General features: G+C 41.8%; 2 protein-coding genes and 1 non-coding gene across 4 annotated transcripts in view; 2 read left to right on the forward strand and 1 right to left on the reverse strand.

Annotated features, from left to right (window-relative positions):
- The first annotated feature begins 614 nt into the window (after nt 1-614).
- Nucleotides 615-4,536, forward strand: LOC143738896 (uncharacterized). Its single transcript, XM_077230975.1, has 4 exons — nt 615-861; nt 1,332-1,442; nt 2,428-2,529; nt 2,984-4,536. Exons 1-4 carry the CDS (start codon nt 750-752, stop codon nt 3,064-3,066), a joined length of 408 nt encoding a protein of 135 aa, XP_077087090.1. The 5' UTR covers nt 615-749; the 3' UTR covers nt 3,067-4,536.
- A 5,463-nt stretch (nt 4,537-9,999) lies between these two features.
- On the reverse strand, nt 10,000-10,095 carry LOC143738902 (small nucleolar RNA U13). Its single transcript, XR_013204073.1, has one exon. It is a non-coding gene; the product is annotated as a small nucleolar RNA U13 (small nucleolar RNA).
- Nucleotides 10,096-10,438: 343 nt separating this feature from the next.
- The window catches only part of gxylt1a (glucoside xylosyltransferase 1a), a 20,929-nt gene continuing 14,550 nt past the window's right edge, over nt 10,439-16,817 (forward strand). Inside the window, exons 1-2 of one of the 2 annotated variants that reach the window (XM_077230976.1) lie at nt 10,439-10,685; nt 11,507-11,599. In XM_077230976.1, the coding sequence (XP_077087091.1) occupies nt 10,516-10,685; nt 11,507-11,599 (263 nt within the window). In that variant the 5' untranslated portion in view covers nt 10,439-10,515. The remainder of the gene's footprint in view (nt 10,686-11,506; nt 11,600-16,817) is intronic. The other variant, XM_077230977.1, reaches the window with a different exon arrangement.

Below are 16,817 nucleotides of genomic sequence, written 5' to 3' on the forward strand. Positions count from 1 at the left end.
TATATAGTGTCAGATGTTATACAGGGTTAGATGTTATATAGGGTTAGATGTTATATAGGGTTAGATGTTATATAGGGTTAGATGTTATACAGCGTTAGATGTTATATAGTGTCAGATGTTATACAGGGTTAGATGTTATATAGGGTTAGATGTTATAAAGTGTTAGATGTTATATAGCGCTAGATGTTATGTACGGTTAGATGTTTAAACCTCAACTCTGTTTTTTCTCTCCGAGTTCATATTTGAATATTCATGCAGATCTGTGTTTTATTGGTTGTTATCTCCCCAAGGGTTTCAGACACTTTAATGCTCGCTGTGAAGTCGCTGTGTCCCAATCCATGTGGAGCAAGTGTTCCTTCTCAAAGGTACAAGATATTCTTCTTCATTTGCCTACAATGCAATAACAAAATAGGCCTACATTAAAGCTATATTAATAATCACTAACTTACAATATCAACTTTGGTGGTGATACTGATTTTTTTTCACTCACGCATGTATCATTTTATGACAATCACATGTATTTTTATTGAAGATTATAAACAAACAAAGTAATTAAATAAAAAAATAATTAAATGCACTTAGCCCATAAATAGACTACAAAAAAAAAGGAAATCACTTCCGGAAGAGAGTTATAAAGTGGGCGGAGTCTATCTCTCAGCGGAAGACGACGTTACAACAGTGAAAGTAAAACTAAACCCTGCGCAATATTCATTTTATAATCATTTTAAGTTCTACATTAATTCGGCAAAATGAGTTGCGAAAGTTTTGTAAACAACGTTACCGGAGAGACAATATCAGTACATGTGAAGGAACCTGAGAACATGATCGGTGGAGAGATCACACTCGATGGCGCAGATCAAAGTAAGTCCAACTCTTCAGAGTTATGTGTTAATATCCATGTGTGTTTCTGCGATCATTTAATAATAACATTAATTATTCTCATATGCGAAATTGATATAAATTGATGGCGCAGTGGATAAGACACATGCCTGTGGTGTGTGAGACACCAATGTGTCCCTGAGCAAGACACTTAACCCCTAGTTGCTCCAGAGGCGTGCGACCTCTGACATATAGCAATTGTAAGTCGCTTTGGATAAAAGCGTCAACTAAATGAATAAATGGTAAACAGGAAAAACTCCGCTCTGATCGACCGAAAGACCCTGAACTACAAGAAGATTTTATGAAATATCATCTGTTGGCTATATGATATTTATGGTAAAATTGTGTTAATTACAGAAAAAGCCTCTTAATGATGAAATGATCGTGTTCAGCTCTTAATGAGGATTATACACCGATGTTCACTGTTTCTTACGCATTCGTTGTGTTTATAGGTGAAAATGACAGACCATTCTCCAAAACCAGAAAACTGGAGGATCATCAGACACTGGAGGATTGTGATATTAAATATGATTCTTCACGGCTTATGGTTGGAGGTGTAAGAGGTAAAAACAGTTCATTTATAATCTTTAATCTGACCTTCATGTCGTCACTGAAGACAAACACTTGTTTTCTCTGTGATTTGATATTAATAATTCTTCAGTGAATTCTGCTGTTACACTGAAAGTCTATGTATATTGTATTATTGTATGTCATTATTAATATCTGTGACACATTTAAACCCCACAGAGGAACAGTGTCGAGTGTCAGTGTATGATCACAGTTTAACCAGGATTTTATAATAACAGGGAACGTTCTGGGAATATTCTACAGATTATGAACAAACGTTCTTACAGTAACATTAATATAACGTTCATTCAAATTTTTCTGCTCTTTAATAATGTCCTCAAAACATTACCACAAAAACATTATTAATACATCGTTCATGGGACTTTTTCTGAAAGCTTTCAGTTAGTTGTTGGGCTCGTGTTTTTTAAATGTTAATACTTGTTATTTGTTTCAAAACACTCAAAAGTAACATTCCCATAATGTTTGTAAAATTATAATATGGGACGTTCTCTTAATGTTTTGCTGACGTTCACATAAACATGAATAATATTTTTAAAACCATAAATAAAGACATTCAGAAATAATGTTTTCATAAATGTTACCAAACGTTCGTAACATTTCTTTGTTTACTGGGAAGATTTAATGATTTATGGCGACTTCTCAAAATCAGGCCGTTATAATATTAATAACACACTCTCTATGAGACATTTATGATTGACATTTCTCTTCTTATGAGCATTAACAGTGGAAAAGTTTGGTTTATGATGAAAACTTCAGTTTGTGTCTATATAACAATGCACAGAAATGAACAATTATCCCACATATTCCCTACATAATATACATGTGAACTTTATTATGATGAGTGTAAAACATGTTGAATTATTGATCCTTCATACAATTAAAGTTAAAGGTTCAGATTGAGAGATTCATGACACGATATTATTCAGTTTCTGACGGATGTTTTGTTGCTGTTCTCCACAGAATCTCACACAGGACCAGGTTCACCTGTAGATGAAGGTGGTCTCATCAGGAGCAGATCTAATGAACAAGGAAGGCCCACAATGCAGCAGGAGAGGAAACACAGTAAATAATGTTGCTTACTGTAATTCAGCCTCACATAATCATCACATCAATATAATTATACTGTGAGCTGATCAGTTATAGTTCATATTTACTACCATAACATTCACTATCATATTCTCATATCAGCCTCTGAAAGTAAAATATTTCATGGCAATTCATTAATAATGGACACCTCGTGACATTTCTCTTCTTATGAGCATTAACAGTGGAAAAGTTTTGTTTATGATGAAAACTTCACAGTTTGTGTCTATATAACAATGCACAGAAATGAACAATTATCCCACATATTCCTCTACATAATATACATGTGAACTTTATGATGATGAGTGTAAAACATGTTGAATTATTGATTCTTCATACAATTAAAATTAAAAGTTCAGATTGACAGATTCATGACACGATATTATTCAGTTTCTGACGGATGTTTTGTTCTTCTGCACATCATCTCTCACAGGAAGTCAATCTCTCAAGAAAACATGTGGAACTGGGAAAGGCCCTCAATGCAGTGGGAGAAACACTGTAAATAATGTTGCTTAGTGTAATCCAGCCTCACATAATCATCACATCAATATAATTATACTGTGAGCTGATCAGTTATAGTTCATATTTACTACTATAACATTCACTATCATATTCTCATATCAGCCTCTGAAAGTAAAATATTTCATGGCAATTCATTAATAATGGACACCTCGTGAAAATATGAAAAACAGTCACAGTGAAGGACTCGCCTATAACACACACACACACACACACACACACACACACACACACACACACACACACACACACACACACACACACACACACACACACACACACACTCTGACTCTCTCTCTCTCTCTCTCTCACACACTCTCTCACTCACACACACTCTCACACACACTCTCACACACATCTTAACGGTCACACTTTAACTGATCAGACACCGTATAAATGTATATTTATGTGATTATGTGCAAAATTACTGTTATAAGGAGTTGTGTGTATGCAACGCAAATGTGTGTAAATCATCATATAATGGTAAAAATACACACACTCCTTTTCTATTTTTTTATAATCTGTTTATTGCCTCTAGTTTTCTTAGTTTGGGACATTTCATATTAGAGCTGTTTATTAGAGCTAATAAAACACTGACATTGCAATATTTTTTTTTTCTGCGATATATATTGCGTATATACATATATATGAAAACAATTTCACCTGACGATTTGAATACCTCTATTTGTAAAGAATTGATAATTCTATAATGATTGGGGTAATTTTGTACGGTTGTGAATCTGCATTGAAAATAATAAACAAATTACAAGCATAGATGAATACAATAGAACAAAGACAGATGAAATAAACAGCGCTTTATGTTTTTCAGGTAAATTAACTATATTCAGGTACAGACATTGAATTATCAAATGTAAAATAACACTGCATAGTCTTCACTGTATAAATCAATAATGATTCAGATAATTAATATAGTTTATCTTTGTTAAAGCTACAAAAGGGATTTTCTCGTTGTGTTTTGTTGTTTGATTAACTTTGGTGACACAAACAGTTGTGGGTTTATTAGGCTACTGTCACTTTAAGACGAATGCGCATATTTAATACCGTTAATGACAAGCATCCGTTTTCTTTCTGTTTACAACTTATAACCGACTGCGTTTACGAGGAAACTCATCAAGACGGGCATTTTAACGTAATTTTCCGTGCACGTGTCTGTTCAAGCACAGAGATCACTGATGCACACATCGCGAAATTGATGCTAAAACGATAGTTAATATTCAACAATATTATTATCTCCTGCATTGACTGCATTATATGAGAACTGAACTGAGCTGGACGATGAAACCTTTTTACAACATAAATGAACCATCACTGAACTTACTTAAGCTGGACTATTTTCTTCTAGAAACAAACTTTGTTGCATTATTTTCCTGTTATCTCTGTAAAGCTGCTTTGAAACACTGTGTTGTTAAAAGTGCTGTATAAATAAAGATGACTTGATTCTGTGAACTTTGTGTGTATTTGTCAGTTTAAGCACAATAAAGGCTGATTTATACTTCTGCGTCAGACCTACGCTGGAGCCTCTATGCTATACACTACCCGTTGGTTTTCATTTATACTTCTGCGTCGTTGTCCGCGTTGACGCGCAATTACACATGGAGAGGGAGCTTGTGAAACCCGAGGGAGGGGCTCTAGCAGACCAATCACAGCGCTTGCGTCCGCGTAGAATTGACGCATTGTTACATTTTTGGAGAGGTGCACGTCAGGGTACGCACGCTACACACAGCCTACGAGGAGCTACGGAGGGAGTTCGACGCAGAAGTATAAATTGGGCTTAAGAGTGAAAGAGAACTTAGTTTAATACTCTCGGGACGCTCCGCCTGACTCCAGCTTTCTGTGCTCGTGCTTCATGTGTGGCTCGCAAAACCATAAATCAGAAGTTTAGACTTAAGTTTAAAACACATGCAGATAATAAACTCATGATGATGAAGAACTGCAGTGTCACGAGAGCGTGACGACGATAGAGACAATAATCAAAACCAAACAGATGTTTTAGTTTTCGGCAGAGTATCGAGACTTGAGCTGTAAAGGCTCCGCCCTCTTCTGGAAAGGGGGTGGAGCAGTAGCAGCTCATTTGCATTTAAAGACACATGCATGAAAACTGCATGTTTTTCCTTCCACTCAAAAATGGGCATTTACAACATTGTATAAACATGATCTGTGGGATATTTTGAGCTGAAAGTTCAAACACACATTCACTTTTGCAAATCATTTGATTCGAACCAGTGATTGGGAGTGTGTATCAATCTGCCAAAGTCATGTGATCTCAGTAAACAAAACTTAGTTACATGTCTCAGAGTTGTGGACTCGAGTCGCACGACTTTTGACTTGACTTGAATTTGAGTCCCAAATTTGATGACTTGTGACTCGACTCGTCATAATCAAAGAAGACTTGAGACTCGACTTCGACACCAATGACTCGAGACTTGAGCCTGTTTCCCGGACTTGGACCGTCTTTATGGCCTACCTTCATTATATGTGCATTTGTACACATTTCATGACACGTTTGTATAATAAAAAGGAAGAGTTGTATTTAAAAGTCTCTTATTGGTCTGATTAATCAAGCTCTCCATAAAACAAACAATACAAACCCTACAAATTAATTATAATATCACGTTTCATAAAGACCCCTCATATTTAATGATGTATGATTTTTTAATTGCAATAAATGGATTACAGCTTAAATTAAAGCTCCAGTAGGTAGCTTTTGTAAACAAATATTTGTTAAAACTGTCATTATGTCCTGACAGTAGAATATGAGACAGATAATCTGTGGAAAAAATCAAGCTCCTCTGGCTCCTCCCAGTGGTCCTATTGCCATTTGCAGAAATACACCGCTCCCGGTCAGAAACAACCAATCAGAGCCAGGAGGAATGTCTTAGCAGTGTCAATCACGCTCGTGTACGCGCTGATCACCCCTCTCTTGCACAGCGCGAGCGCGTACCGTCGTTCGTGACTCTCCTGTTCAAACTCGTTCATCCAAATGAACGAATCTTTTTTCGAGTCATTGCGTTCATTCAACAAACAAAATGACTCGAAAAAAGATTATTTCATTTTGAACGAGTCTTTTTTGGAGTCATTTCGTTCATTCAACGAACAAAATGACTCGAAAAAAGATTCGTTCATTTGGATGAACGAGTTCGAACAGGATTACGAACGCTCATCACAGAAAAGAGCAAGGCGAGCATTTGTGCTTATAAAACTTAAAGTTTTGTATTTATTTTTGAAATGACCGATCGTTTCGCTAGATAAGACCCTTATTCATCGTCTGGTATCGTTTAAAGCCCTTTGAAGCTGCACTGAAACTGTCATTTGGTCCTTGAAACGTTTGTGTCCTATTGAAGTCCATTATATGGAGAAAAAGCCTGGAACGTTTTCATCAAAAACCTTGATTTCTTTTCGACTGAAGAAAGAAAGACATGGACATCTTGGATGACATGGGGGTGAGTAAATTATCAGCAAAAGTTTTTTTTTAAAAGTGAACTAATCCTTTAACGTTATCTTACTAGCTATTTATAACTTATAGAAAGAGTGCAACCTTATAAAGTTACATGTATTGCAAAATACATAATGATTTGCAGGGCCGGCGCTAGCTATTTAGGTGCCCTAAGCACAAATGATTGGTGGTGCCCCCCGCTTCCTTTTCTTCTCAAACAAACGAACTGCATCTTAAACAGCCCAAGTTTCAAAATTTCCCCGGACCTCCGTTAAAATAAAATATTCAACATGCAGGGCTAAAAAAGCCTTCCCCGGAACATTTGCACTACTAGCGACGCCCCCCTGGACATGCATACACGACGCAAGGGCGCCCGCTCTACAAAACTAACATTTTTATTTAAAACATTGTCTTACCTGCAAGCGTCTCTTCTTTTTCCTTTTTCCGCCCCCGACTCTTGGTGCCTTTTCGAGGCCATGTCTGAGGTCGGTGTCTGCCAAATTTGACATTGATTGAGGCATGAACAGACCACTGAGAGGTGGGGAAGGGGGGCACCAGAGGGAGACTGGCACAGGAGATTCACCTTTTTCTCGACTAATTTGGTCTAGGCCTATATTACTTTTGTATTGCTTTTGTATATTAACATGCTTTAGACATTTTATTTGTTATTTATAATAGTAGCCTATTGTGATGATTTTTCACGACCCAGATTTTTTGGTGCCCCCCCAAGCACTTGGTGCCCTACGCGCAGTGCGTGATTTGCGTGTGCGGAGCGCCGGCCCTGATGATTTGAGGACCAAGTTTGTAGTCAAAGTATGAGCAGGCCATAGTCAATGTAAAGCATATTGTTGATGTTTATTAGTGAATGTTCCATAACTGTTTATAATCCGCCGTCATCGGTGGTCCTGCTTACTAGCCTGCGCGTTCACGGCAGGCTCCGCTGTGGGGGAGGAGCTGTGGGGGAGGAGCTGTGGGGGGAGGAGCTGTGGGGAAGGAGCTGTGGGGGGAGGAGCTGTGGGGGAGGAGCTGTGGGGGAGGAGCTGTGGAGGGAGGAGCTGTGGAGGGAGGAGCTGTGGGGGAGGAGCTGTGGAGGGAGGAGCTGTGGGGGAGGAGCTGTGGAGGGAGGAGCTGTGGAGGGAGGAGCTGTGAGGGAGGAGCTGTGGGGGAGGAGCTGTGGAGGGAGGAGCTGTGGGGGAGGAGCTGTGGGGGAGGAGCTGTGAGGGAGGAGCTGTGGGGGAGGAGCTGTGGAGGGAGGAGCTGTGGGGGAGGAGCTGTGGAGGGAGGAGCTGTGGGGGAGGAGCTGTGGAGGGAGGAGCTGTGGGGGAGGAGCTGTGGGGGAGGAGCTGTGGAGGGAGGAGCTGTGGAGGGAGGAGCTGTGGAGGGAGGAGCTGTGGGGGAGGAGCTGTGGAGGGAGGAGCTGTGGAGGGAGGAGCTGTGGAGGGAGGAGCTGTGGAGGGAGGAGCTGTGGGGGAGGAGCTGTGGAGGGAGGAGCTGTGGAGGGAGGAGCTGTGGAGGGAGGAGCTGTGGGGGAGGAGCTGTGGGGGAGGAGCTGTGGGGGAGGAGCTGTGGAGGGAGGAGCTGTGGGGGAGGAGCTGTGGGGGAGGAGCTGTGGAGGGAGGGCTGTAGCGCAGCAGTGAGCAAGGGGGTTGGACCTGTAGGTTGTGCTTCTTCAAATGTTCAGGCTAAAGCCCTATTCGCACGGGATTAGTACTATCTGGGGACCTCGTGTGATTTAAAAATTACCCCGCCACATCTGAATTTCATGTGGCGCATTCGCACGGGATAACCGAAGCCTGTGATTTTACTCAAATTTACCGACTTATCTCCCGGATATGACGTCAATATGATATTGCTTGGAAATTTATTTTCGTTATAGGTCTAGCTGTATGATATATTATGACATAAACAGAATAAAGTTCCTTACCGCATGCTGCTATACATATCATTCATCTCCATCTAATCATTCTTTTTGTTTTTGCTCTTCTGATGATTTTCAGCTTTCACTTTCTGCAAATTGTGTAGTTGTGTATAGCGATATGACCCAGCACCCAAAATACTATCAAAACACTCCAAAACCAGCCTCCATTCTTCGCGAAAGATAGATAAAAAGGCGCATATGAAACAAAAACCTTGAAAAAATGATATACGATCCGGCCAAATCACAGAGATGTCGATTCGCATGGGACTAATATTATCACAGGACCTCGGTGTTCGGCGAAATATAGTAGGTAATTTGCGGGGGAATTTTTACTTTACAAATTACAGACATGGCCGATTCGCACGGGATTAAGATCTCAGACAAACTCCGCAATTATTACAAATGACTAGAGGTCACCAGGTAATACTTATCCCGTGCGAATAGGGCTTAAGTCAACATTTTCTCAAAACTCCCTACTGCAGCTTTAAAAGTTAGCGGTTGGTTTGTAAAAGCTGTTTTCATGCATGTTTCTGCTTGTAATTACACTGTTCTGACCAGCAGGAGTCGCCAGAGTGGTGCTGAGAATCAGTGAATCAGTTCATGAAGCAAATGATTCAATTAATCAAAAAGATTATTTCCCCTGGTCGACAGAACTCACAGTCATTCATAATTACTGATATTAAGTTTTAATTTCATGTTTCAATGTAATTTATGTTTTTTTTCATGTCCAATTTTTGTTTGGTTGCTGGATCAGAAGGTTTATGTACTCAGTCGCACACACACACACACACGTGATCAGACCAATCATCACTTTATAAGAACCAGAAGGATCAGTAAATAATAGTATATTGATTTGTTCCTGTTTGAGCTACAGGCTTTCTGTGCTCTGGTTTCAAACTGAAGTCTCTGCTTTTCTTTTAACTTTTAATGCATATTGTCATACATCAGTGATATAAGTTAGTTTCTCTATATGTAATGATAATAGTGTGTACATATGTTCCATATAATGCAGAGTTAGCGAGTATTTAATCATATTCATGAGAGGAGCATGCTGGGAACTTTTCATTGGTCGGCTCCTCAACACTTTACTGGACACAAATTGTTCACTAAACACTTCATCTTGTTGATTGACATTTCCAATACACTTATTTTAGGTTGAAAATATACCAACAATTTACTCTTTGTCAGTCCATAAAAAAAATATCTTTGCGTAACAAAGGCTGTAAATTTAACAACTTCTACGCTCTTTTTAAATGGCAGGTTTAGTAAAAAAATTGTAAATTAAAAATTATAAATATATTTAACATAGGTTGATATAATTTACTTCTTCTACTATCATATTTCAAAAACATTGCAAGAAACTGCGTCCGCTCACAGAACCGTTTAAGCTTTTAGCGAGTGATAATTTCTTGGCGGAAATCAAACGTTTTTGCGAGCGATCGCAAAGATTCTCGGGGTAACGCAAAACCATTGACAATTTTCTCATTTTAAATTTTTTGTTTGGATTATTAACTGCAAAGATATACAATTTTTACACAATACTTTATTCTGGTTGCAGGATCAGAAGGTCGATGTGCTCAGTCGTAACAGCGGCTGCACATTACACGTACACACGTGATCAGACCAGTCATCACGTTGCAAGAACCAGAAGGATCGGTGATAGGTAGAACATTGATTTGTTCCCATTCGAGCTACAGGCTTTCTGTGCGCTGGTTACAAACTGAAGTCTCTGTTTTCTTTTAACATTTGATACATATTGTCAATTATAAGTAAAATAAGTTAGTTATAATTTCCCTATATGTAATGATAGTAGTGTGTATATATGAACATATAATGCAGACAGAGTTAGCGAGTATTTAATCATATTCATGAGTGGAGCATGCTGGGAACTTTGGATTGGTCGGCTCCTCAACCCTTTAACGGATAAAACGTGGTCACGTGACTGAAAGCTCCAGGAAGCTTTCGAAGCACCTCATTAATATTCATGAGCACGCCTCCGCCATAGTAGGCTAGTCGAGGGCGCTGAACCGAGCCGCGTGATTTATATGTCCATGGCGGCTCTTTTAGTTACAAAATGCTGCGGAATCTTCGTGGGTTGTTCGTCTTCACGCTGTTAGTCTTCTGCTCAGTGCTCTACATATTTAATCAGCTGGTGTCGTCACTGGAGAGCGCGAATCAACAGTCTCGAGCGCAGCGGACACGCGCAGTGGATCCAGGCCGGAGTGAGCGCGCGCACGATGACAGGTATGTAAACAAAACCACACTCGATGTTCAAAATCAATAACACAGCAACAATACACACATTTACTGCACTAACTACCTCACGACAACACAGAATACAGCTCATAAATACTGGTTTGTTATGTGAAATGGCCAGATAGTCGTTATAAATTAGGGAATTCTCAACGAAAGCAGCCTTTAAGAGTAATTTAGTGCGGCTAGTGCTTATTTCAGGGTGTTTCGTCAATTTTAACAATTATTTGGGATGGATTTCTGGTCATTTAGCCTTATTGTGTACTACTAATGGATATATATATATATTAGTCACGATGAATTTTCTTGCTTAACTTTGGCTAATATCTAATTAATTTCCATAAGTTTCCAATATTATTGGGAAAATATTTAGTTTCTATTAAGTTACATGATTGTTGTTGTTTTTTTACTCTAGTACTTGTTAGATTTATTTATGTATTATCTATTCATTTTAATCAGATTTTGGTTGTTTACTTATGCTAATCTTTTTTATTATATATAATTATTTTTTTATATTTTGTTGTTTTTTATAATTTTTTTATAATTTTGATTTATTTCTTTATATATATATATATATATATATATATATATATATTTTTTTTTTTTTTTTTTTTTTACAGTTTGTTTCTAAACTCTTCCCTGGACCCCAGTTTGAAACCACCCTGTGTTATTTAGTTTATGAATCTGTTCTATATTGATTTAGCTGGTTGTGCTCAGCTCACAGAGGTTGTTACTGTGTCTGAGGTTGTTAACCCCGTTGGCCTGAGCTGAAGGTGTTCATGAAGAGTGTGTGTGTGTGTGTGTGCCGGCAGGTGTGACTCGGGCCCGGTCTCTCGCTGGGAGCCGTACGGGAGACTCCCGGCTCCGGTGTGCCGAAGACCCCGCTGGACGGACCCGGCTCATAGGTAGGCTCTCCATGGGTCTCAGGCTTCAGCTCTGTTCTCAGTGTGGAGCAGAACCAACTCCATGTGAACGTACACATGCCCAGCGGGCGCTGACCTCTGACCTGTGTGCTGACCTCTGACCTGTGCTGTTGTCCTGTGTGCTGACCTCTGGCCTGTGTGCTGACCTCTGACCTGTGTGCTGACCTCTGACCTGTGCTGTTGTAATAATAATAATAATAAATTTTATTTGTAATGCACTTTTCATTTGCGAACAAATCTCAAAGTGCTACAGCAAACCTATTTCAAAAGTAAAAACAGGGGCAAGAAAAGGAAAACGTAAAAACAGTTAAGTTCAGCATTAGTTGTAGCTATTTTTAAATAGAAAAGTCTTTAAGCCTTTTTTAAAATGGTCAACTGACTGTGGAACCCTCAGGTGGTCTGGCAATGAGTTCCACAGTTGCGGGGCAACAGAGGAGAAAGCACGGTCTCCCATGGTCCGGAGCTTGGTTCTGGGTGGACAGAGAAAATTACCATTTTGTGAGCGGAGGTTTCTGGTTAATGTTTGCTGGGTGAGAAGTTCCTTGAGGTATAGTGGTGCATTGGCATAGATGCATTGGTGGGTGAGGAGAGTGATTTTGTAGTGAATCCTGGCGGAGATGGGAAGCCAGTGAAGTGCCTGAAGGATGGGTGTTATGTGTTCATATTTACGCACTCTCATCAGGATCCTAGCAGCACTGTTCTGTATGTGTTGGAGTTTCTGCAGACTCTTGCTAGAGATCCCATAGAGAAGTGCGTTGCAGTAGTCCAGCCTGGAGGAGACAAAGGCATGGACAAGTTTTGTGGCGTCGGAAAGAGTGAGTGTGGGACGGAGTTTGGCAATATTCCTGAGGTGGAAAAAGGATGATTTGCACAGATGTTTGATATGGTTGTCGAATGTAAGGTGAGGGTCAAGTCTTACACCGAGGTTGGTTACTGTTGATGAGAGGGGGATGTCTTTTCCGGAAAAGGTGATAGAGGTAATCAGGGACGACTGGACCTGATGAGGAGTGCCGACAAGGATTGCCTCAGTTTTGGAACAGTTTAACTGAAGGAAGTTCTGACTCATCCAGGCCTTAATCTCCTCCAGGCAAGAGGTCAGTAGGAGTGGTGTGGATGAGGATGAAGGCAGAGAAGTGAGGGGGTGGGGGGTTGAGTTTGTTTTGAGGTAAAGTTGTGTGTCATCAGCGTAGCAATGGAAGGAGATACCATGTTGGCTAATGATGCGGCCAAGGGGGAGCATGTAAAGAATGAAAAGGGTTGGACCAAGTACCGACCCTTGAGGGACACCACATGTGACAGCATGTGGGTGAGATTTAGCTCCACCCAAACTGACATACTCGGTCCTTCCAGAAAGGTAGGATGTGAACCAGTCCAAGGCAGAATATGATAATCCTATATCACTGTGGAGGCGGTTGAGAAGGATGTTGTGGTCGACAGTGTCAAAAGCTGCGGTGAGGTCAAGAAGGATGAGAAGAGAAGGAGAGCCTGCATCGGCTGCCATCAGAAGGTCATTTGTGACTCTGACCAGAGCTGTTTCTGTGCTGTGGGCGGACCGGAAGCCTGACTGAAACTTATCGTATAGGTTATGATGTTGAAGATGGTCCTGGAGCTGAGCAGCAACTGCTTTTTCCAATACCTTGGAAAGGAATGGAAGGTTGGATATGGGCCTGAAATTGGCAAGGTTTTCCGGATCCAAAGTGGTTTTTTTAAGAAGTGGTGTGAAAGCCGCAATTTTGAGGGGTGAAGGAACATGGCCAGACCGGAGGGAGTGGTTTACTGTTTTTGTGATAAGGGGACTTATGGCAGAGAGATTTGATTTTATGAGGGTAGTAGGGAAGGGGTCCAGGGCACAGGAAGATGATTTCCCTTTTTTTTGATGATTCCCTCGATTTCAAGTTGTGAAACCTCGGAGAAACAGTGGAGAGAGTGGGAGAATCCAGTCTGTGAACTGACAGAAAGGGCAGGTAGTGCAGAGGGACCAGTGAGATGCGATCGGATGGAGTCTATTTTTGTTCTAAAGAAAGTGATAAAGTTGTTGCAGTGTTCCTCTGTGTTTTCTGTGTGAATTTTAATCTGAGGTTTAAGAAGATGGTTTATTGTAGAGAAGAGCTGCTTGGAGTTTCCAGGATTGTTGTTGATGATGTCCGAAAAGAACTGTGACCGTGCATCTTTAAGTGACTTGGAGTAGGCTTGTTGGTGTTCTCTATAGGCTAGTCTGTGTACGGTTAGTGCAGATGTTTTAAAACGACGCTCAAGGGCACGGCCAAGTGTCTTCATTCTCCGCAGCTCCGAGGTGTACCATGGGGATGAGCGAGCGAAAGACACTGTTTTGGTCTTGATGGGGGCGTGAAGATCCAAAAGTCTGCACAGTGAATTGTTGTAAAATGTGACTGATTCGCTGGCTGATGAGAGATTGGCAGAGGAGAGATGCAGGAGATCCAAGGTCAAGGTGTCTGGGTCAATGTTTTTTATGTTACGAAAGCAGATTTGGCGTTTAGGCTTGGAGTGAGGGGGCAGGAATGGCAATTCCATAGAAATTAACTTATGATCAGATAAGCCAAGATCATACACTTGCAGGTTGTTGATGGAAACAGAATCAGTGATGACCAGATCAAGAGTATGCCCTCTGGTGTGTGTTGGGACGTCAACATGCTGTATAAGATTCAGACAGTCTAGTAATTGTAAAAATTTTGCAGCTGAGTGACAAGCAGGGGTGTCAACGTGAATATTCATGTCTCCAAGTATTAAAAGATTGGCAGATGTAGGACCAAGTGTTGTGAGTAGATCGTGCATCTCATCAATAAAGGCTGAGTTTGGTTTGGGTGGGCGGTAGATAAGTAATATTGTCATCGGAAAAGGGGGTTTGCATTTGAAAGCTAAGCATTCAAATGAGGAAAACTCAGGTAGTGACAAAGTGGACAGTTTGAATTTAGTTTGGTGTATTATCACAAGACCACCACCACGCCCAGTGCTGCGAGCTTTCTGAAGGTAGGTGTAAGCAGAGGGACAGGCTTCATTTATGGCAGAATACACCTCTGGCTGATGCCAAGTTTCAGTGAGGCACATGAAGTCAGTCCGATTTTCCAAGATGTGATCATGTATGAAGCTTGCTTTTCCTGTCAATGATTGTGTGCTTAAAAGTTCTATTTTAATGTGTGAAGAATTTGTGATTTTCTGCACGGGTCTGAGCAGGCTATGGTCCACTCCTGGTTTTCTGTCCCACTCAGTGTGCCTCACAGCGTTTCCAAGGACACTAGACCAAGCAGTAACAGCGCTCTGATGACGTAGCAATGGTGCCACGTTGCGCTCAGCTGACCAGATAGATGTAATAGAAGACCGGGTGTAAACAAACTTTCTGCGGGAACTTCTGTGGATGTAACGTGGTCTGCGTAGGAGTCCAGACTGTTTGATGGCTGAGATGCATACTGGAGCGGAGTAGTTGTTATATTTGAGCAGTTGCAGATTGGAGTATATCAACATCGTGCGTACCAATCGCGTTGAATGTTCGCCTGATGATTGCCGTTTGCCACAAGCTGGCGACACAGAGATAGAAGCTGGGCAGGTGATCGGAGGCAAAACAATGCCAAACCTCACCGAAACAGCTGCAGGACTGTCCGGGACAATACCACTAACAGTGGGAGCTAGAAAGCGTCGGGATTGTCCAGGTCGGTGCCTCTATTTGCGAGAGGACGATTTGCTGTAAGCCAGTGTGAGCGAGGAAAGTAGCAGGTAAGCTACACAGTCATACAAATCCAGTGGAAAACCGTGCAGGGAGGTCCAAAAAAAAACAAAAAAAAACGAGTAGATGCTTCACCCAGTGAAAGCTACAAAGACATATAAGACAGAACTAAAAAATAAAAAATAAAATCTAGAGTTTAAAAATCTAAAAATCTAATATCTAATATCTAAAATCAGCCAGGAGTCAGAAGCAGAAGCGGCGAACAGTCAGCGCCAGCGTCCTCTGTCCTCTGTCCTCTGTCCTATTATCAAGTATATAGGTATATGTATATATATATATAGGTATATATATATAGGTATATAAGTATATGTTGTCCTGTGTGCTGACCTCTGACCTGTGTGCTGATCTCTGTCCTGTGCTGTTGTCCTGTGTGCTGACCTCTGGCCTGTGTGCTGACCTCTGACCTGTGTGCTGATCTCTGTCCTGTGCTGTTGTCCTGTGTGCTGACCTCTGACCTGTGCTGTTGTCCTGTGTGCTGACCTCTGGCCTGTGTGCTGATCTCTGTCCTGTGCTGTTGTCCTGTGTGCTGACCTCTGACCTGTGTGCTGACCTCTGGCCTGTGTGCTGACCTCTGACCTGTGTGCTGATCTCTGTCCTGTGCTGTTGTCCTGTGTGCTGACCTCTGGCCTGTGTGCTGACCTCTGACCTGTGCTGTTGTCCTGTGTGCTGACCTCTGGCCTGTGTGCTGATCTCTGACCTGTGTGCTGATCTCTGTCCTGTGCTGTTGTCCTGTGTGCTGACCTCTGACCTGTGCTGTTGTCCTGTGTGCTGACCTCTGGCCTGTGTGCTGATCTCTGTCCTGTGCTGTTGTCCTGTGTGCTGACCTCTGACCTGTGTGCTGACCTCTGGCCTGTGTGCTGACCTCTGACCTGTGTGCTGATCTCTGTTCTGTGCTGTTGTCCTGTGTGCTGACCTCTGGCCTGTGTGCTGACCTCTGACCTGTGCTGTTGTCCTGTGTGCTGACCTCTGGCCTGTGTGCTGATCTCTGACCTGTGTGCTGATCTCTGTCCTGTGCTGTTGTCCTGTGTGCTGACCTCTGGCCTGTGTGCTGACCTCTGACCTGTGCTGTTGTCCTGTGTGCTGACCTCTGGCCTGTGTGCTGACCTCTGGCCTGTGTGCTGATCTCTGACCTGTGCTGTTGTCCTGTGTGCTGACCTCTGACCTGTGTGCTGATCTCTGTCCTGTGCTGTTGTCCTGTGTGCTGACCTCTGACCTGTGCTGTTGTCCTGTGTGCTGACCTCTGACCTGTGCTGTTGTCCTGTGTGCTGACCTCTGGCCTGTGTGCTGATCTCTGACCTGTGTGCTGATCTCTGTCCTGTGCTGTTGTCCTGTGTGCTGACCTCTGGCCTGTGTGCTGACCTCTGGCCTGTGTGCTGACCTCTGACCTGTGCTGTTGTCCTGTGTGCTGACCTCTGGCCTGTGTGCTGACCTCTGGCCTGTGTGCTGATCTTTGACCTGTGC

This window comes from Siphateles boraxobius, unplaced genomic scaffold, assembly GCF_051911475.1.
Source record: "Siphateles boraxobius isolate OS27281-9 unplaced genomic scaffold, OSU_SipBor_1 158, whole genome shotgun sequence".
Lineage (NCBI taxonomy): Eukaryota > Metazoa > Chordata > Actinopteri > Cypriniformes > Leuciscidae > Siphateles > Siphateles boraxobius.

Bases quoted from the DNA above. Each gene is read 5' to 3' on its own strand.
- LOC143738896 (XM_077230975.1), top strand. From the start codon at position 750: ATGAGTTGCGAAAGTTTTGTAAACAACGTTACCGGAGAGACAATATCA. The intron at 1,443-2,427 runs GTAAAAACAGTT...TGTTCTCCACAG, and splicing joins TATGGTTGGAGGTGTAAGAG to AATCTCACACAGGACCAGGT. The intron at 2,530-2,983 runs GTAAATAATGTT...CATCTCTCACAG, and splicing joins GCAGCAGGAGAGGAAACACA to GAAGTCAATCTCTCAAGAAA.